Source organism: Triticum dicoccoides, chromosome 5A, assembly GCF_002162155.2.
Source record: "Triticum dicoccoides isolate Atlit2015 ecotype Zavitan chromosome 5A, WEW_v2.0, whole genome shotgun sequence".
NCBI classification, from domain to species: domain Eukaryota; kingdom Viridiplantae; phylum Streptophyta; class Magnoliopsida; order Poales; family Poaceae; genus Triticum; species Triticum dicoccoides.
The window spans coordinates 599,600,868-599,605,269 of record NC_041388.1 but is presented as its reverse complement, the minus strand read 5'-3'; the positions used below and the strand labels follow the sequence as shown (position 1 = coordinate 599,605,269).

The window sequence follows — 4,402 nt, the reverse complement described above, 5'->3', positions numbered from 1 at the left end:
ACTCTATCTCTTTTCTCTTATTAAATGCTTTTAGTTAGGAGCACGCATAGAGGTTGGCTCTTGCATGAGAGCCTATTCCATAACTTTTTTCTTGTCTCTTTCCTCCACATAGACAAAAACGCCATGTAAGCTGGTTTATAGCCCACTACTCCCACCGTTCCTAAATACTTGTCTTTCTAGACATTTCAAATGACTACTACATACGGATGTATGTAGACATATTTTAGAGTGTAGATTCACTCATTTTGCTCCGTATGTAGTCACTTGTTGAAATGCCTAGAAAGACAAGTATTTAGGAACGGAGGGAGTATTATACTTGCTCTTATAAATTTGCTCTACCTTCTAAAAATATACAGAAAGGCTAAAAACATCACATTTTTAGACATGCCAAATCGAATATTTTTCATGGCAATTTATATTGGCGTGAGGATGACAAATTTAGTTTGCAACCATGGCAATTTCGTGACAAAAAAAGGAACTGAACGGATGTGCCATGCTCGTCAAAAAAAGGAACTGAACGGATGTGCCATGCTCGTCAACTAGACTTGTCATCCTCGACAAACCTACTTTGCCATGAAAAACGTCTGTTTTGTCACGCCTAAAAATCTGACCTCTGCTGGATAACCTGATCCTAAAAATATGGCATGCAATTTGTGTGCTCTCGAAAAGAGAAAATAGTCGAGGCTAGCTGCCTACTTGCCTTGCAAGGATGGCATGCTCCTTTCGGTAACTTCCTTTTGCTTGTACGCGCCGGCGCCATCATCTTCCCTTCATTCGTGCCCGTCGCGGCGTGCATCTACCTGCCTGTCTATCCGCGTGTTGGACTGGTGGTTGTTTACCGGCCGGCCTGTGACGGCAGGCAGGTCACACTGGCCGGCGCCGAGGCGCCAACGCGGGAGACAGCGGTGCGGCTAGCGTGCTCCGGCGTACTAGCCTGCCGGGCATGCGTGCCGCGTGATGACGAGCCGGAGTGCCGAGGAGGACAACGAGTTTGCTGTGGGCAAAGCACGTACACTAGCTAAACTAGCTGCTACGATAGATAAGAGTTGTTGATCTCTTCCCTTTACGTGTTTGTTAGCAGTTAAGCAAAGTAGTAAATCTCGCTGGAGCAGTTCACTGCTCGATCTAAGCACGATGAAAGTTGATGACCGTTCATAAGAAAAAGGTCTGCGTTTTGGGTTACAGCTAGCTCACAGCCCATCAACTGATCAAACACATTACCAGTTCGCCATGTCCCTGTGTGCCACTGTTACCAGTTCACCACAAAATGTTTTTTTCTAACTTTGAGCGAAAAAATTCTAACTTTTTGAGCGAAAAGAAGAATAAATGAGTCGCCAACCGTCTCCTAGGTGCAAGCTCACTTTGGGCCTATAAATAACCCCACAGGCCACAAGACACTGCTACCAACTCACTCCTCCAGCTCCCTAGCCTCAAGCTCACACGGTCACACCAACCAGCAGGGCTCTGCCACTGCCAGAGCCAAGCAACTCAAGAACAGTAGAACACCACGATGAAGAAGCTTCGCACCACCACCGCCACCACCACTCTGGCTCTCATTCTCCTCCTCGTCCTCATAGCAGCCACGTCCCTCCGTGTCGCCATGGCTGGATCAGGTCAGTTCAAGTCACAACCATTTCCCTTCCATTTCCTTCTGATCATGTGTCTGTCTCTGTATCAGTAATGAAGCTCAAAATCTTCTGTCTGCTCCTTGTGTTCGCTGCTGTACATCTATGTTGACTGTGGTGGTGGATGTGCTTTTGATCAGCGTTCTGCGACAGCAAGTGCGGGGTGAGGTGCTCCAAGGCGGGCCGGCACGACGACTGCCTCAAGTACTGCGGGATATGCTGCGCCGAGTGCAACTGCGTGCCGTCGGGGACAGCCGGCAACAAGGACGAGTGCCCCTGCTACCGCGACAAAACCACCGGCCACGGCGCGCGCACGAGGCCCAAGTGCCCATGATCCGCCACCGCCCATGGCGCCTGCATAGCATGTACCTGAACTTCATGCATCTTTATCATGTCGTACTATGTCGCGGGTCACTACTATTATATTATACTATATGTGTGTAAATCATGATCTGAAGCGTCCGGTGCATGATCCGACTGTATGTTGATAATGCGTAATGCTGGCCTACTGGTATGCCGGTAAAAATGTCGTTGTTCTGTAATAATAAACTACATGCATTATTAGAGTCTGTCAAGTAATTTCCTTGTTCTGTTTCTGTTTCCTTTGGGTAAAGTAAAATTTACAAGTGACCGGACGGACTGACGTGTATCCAATTGAAGTGCAACAAGTTTTGTGGCCCCATGAGAATGCCGCCGGCCGGCCCGTGAGTGGCATTGGCATCCAAGACATGATATACATTTCATTTCATTGTTCATACGAGCATATATTGCTCTTTTATGAATATGAATGTATTTTGTTGGTTTCATCTCTATATCTAGGCGTTTCAAGTTTTTGATAGGTTCAAGGTTCAGCATGGGGGCAAGCCATTCACCTTGAGTTATTGTTGAAAAAAAAATCCACGATTGCTTAAAGTTTAAGGAGCAATATGTGGCCCAAAAAAGATGAGAAGGCTTTATCGGTCGTCGACCCAAATGGAAGTGAGAAGAGGCCGAGTGGGAAGATCAATTTCAACATGGATGCAAAGCGTGATGCTTTGACACTCACCTTGCAAGAAACTTTGAAGGGGTTTATGACCCAAAATGAGGTGTTAAGTGAGAAGAGAGGAAGCACCAAGACAAAGAGGAGGCAATGAAGATCTTCTTTGACATACAAAAGAAGAAGCTCGAGATCGATGAAACCAATGCTAAGTCAAGAGCCAAAGAGGTGGAGCTCACGCTAGTCTCCAATGGAATGGAGATCATGAAGGCCGACACAAGCAAAACGACCCCCCAAAAAATGAAGTCTTGGTTTGAGGGAAAACAAAAGTTCATCCAAGACCGAGATGCGTGATCATTTTTTATTTCATGAACCAGGGCCAAGATGTATGAACTATGGTCGTGGCATGCAGGGCTCGTGTGATCTTTTTGGTGCAATGTTGTATGCTGGCATGGCATATGGTACTATGCGAAAATGCTAGATTTATTTTGTTATCTAATTTGCTATATTTGATGATGAAACTATATTTGTTAAAAATATGACTGAGACGGACTAAATTGGTCACTTGGTTGTGCACACATTAAAAAAAACACTAACACGAAGCGGATGCCGACCAAACTGACGACATATATTTAGAAATGTATTTTCTAAAGTGGCATCATATGTATTCGGATTTATCCATCTATTCCATGCTCTTTTGGGTAACTTCTTTACTTGTACACACTGGTGTCATCATCTACGCTTCATTGGTGCCTCACCAACGGCAACTCGTAAATTTCCTCCTGTATCCGCCAGTGGTCAATGGGGAACAGTCCACCGACATGGATGCAGGAGGACGCGATCCAACCGTAGCCACATACATTTCAAACTCTTTTTCATCAACCAGGATGAAATTCGTGCAAACAAGGCGAATTTCATATAAACATGACGGATTTCATACAAAATGGACGAAAACGATTATATTTTGGACAAATTTTCAACTAAAAAGCTAAAACTATGTGCACATATGGTCGCGCGGAGCTCCACTCCCACGACACGGATACACTACACTAGTCTACGGCCAGCCGCGGCTTGTCTTTCCCATGTCCGGCAGCCCACTAACCGGACTGCCGGGAGCCCTGGAGGCACATTCTTCCCCGTATCTTCCCTTCCCTATGTCCGGCTGTGCCGCCATTCAAGCGGCAAAGAGGGTGCTTCAGCCAGAGGGGAAGGGTGCTTCTATGGAGTTTAGGCGGGTGCTCAGGATGGTATAAGATAAAGGGGAACATATCAGGTAACCGGTGGTGGCGTTTCTAAGACCCAAGCGGCGGCAGCCTCCTGTGTTTTTACTTCTCCCGGATGATGGCGGCGGGCGCGAACATGTTGGCCGCCACCTCGTCCACATCCGCGTAGCCGGCTTCTTTCTCCGCGTGCATAGCGCGGCTACATGTGCGTCGACGGTGGATGGCGCGGTCGCATGCACTCAATGCAGCAATGCCCATGCCACCATGCTCCATGCCGGGCCGGTGCGGAGCAACTCGCCACTCCTCATCGAGTTGGCCTGGAGCGGCGGCGAGTTGCTGAACAACTAGGCGGCTTGGGGCGGCAACTTGCTCCGTCGGGTCAGAGGCGGGAGGTGGAGCAGCGAGCTGCCTCGCTTGTATCCGGCGGGCATGGCGGGCCACCCAGCCGGCTTGTATGCCAGAGAACTGCTCTTCGGAAGTCATCAGAACAGTGGTGAAGAAGGAGATGGGGGGAGCGGCGGAGGGGTGCGATTCTTGCTCACCGTCTGGCCTTGTTTATATAGAGGGCGGACAGAAAG

At 48.1% G+C, this 4,402-nt stretch overlaps 1 protein-coding gene across 1 annotated transcript; it reads left to right on the top strand.

Moving 5' to 3' along the window:
* The first annotated feature begins 1,401 nt into the window (after positions 1-1,401).
* On the top strand, positions 1,402-2,256 carry LOC119298019 (peamaclein-like). Its single transcript, XM_037575568.1, has 2 exons — positions 1,402-1,613; positions 1,766-2,256. Exons 1-2 carry the CDS (start codon positions 1,511-1,513, stop codon positions 1,957-1,959), a joined length of 297 nt encoding a protein of 98 aa, XP_037431465.1. The 5' UTR covers positions 1,402-1,510; the 3' UTR covers positions 1,960-2,256.
* Positions 2,257-4,402: the final 2,146 nt, after the last annotated feature.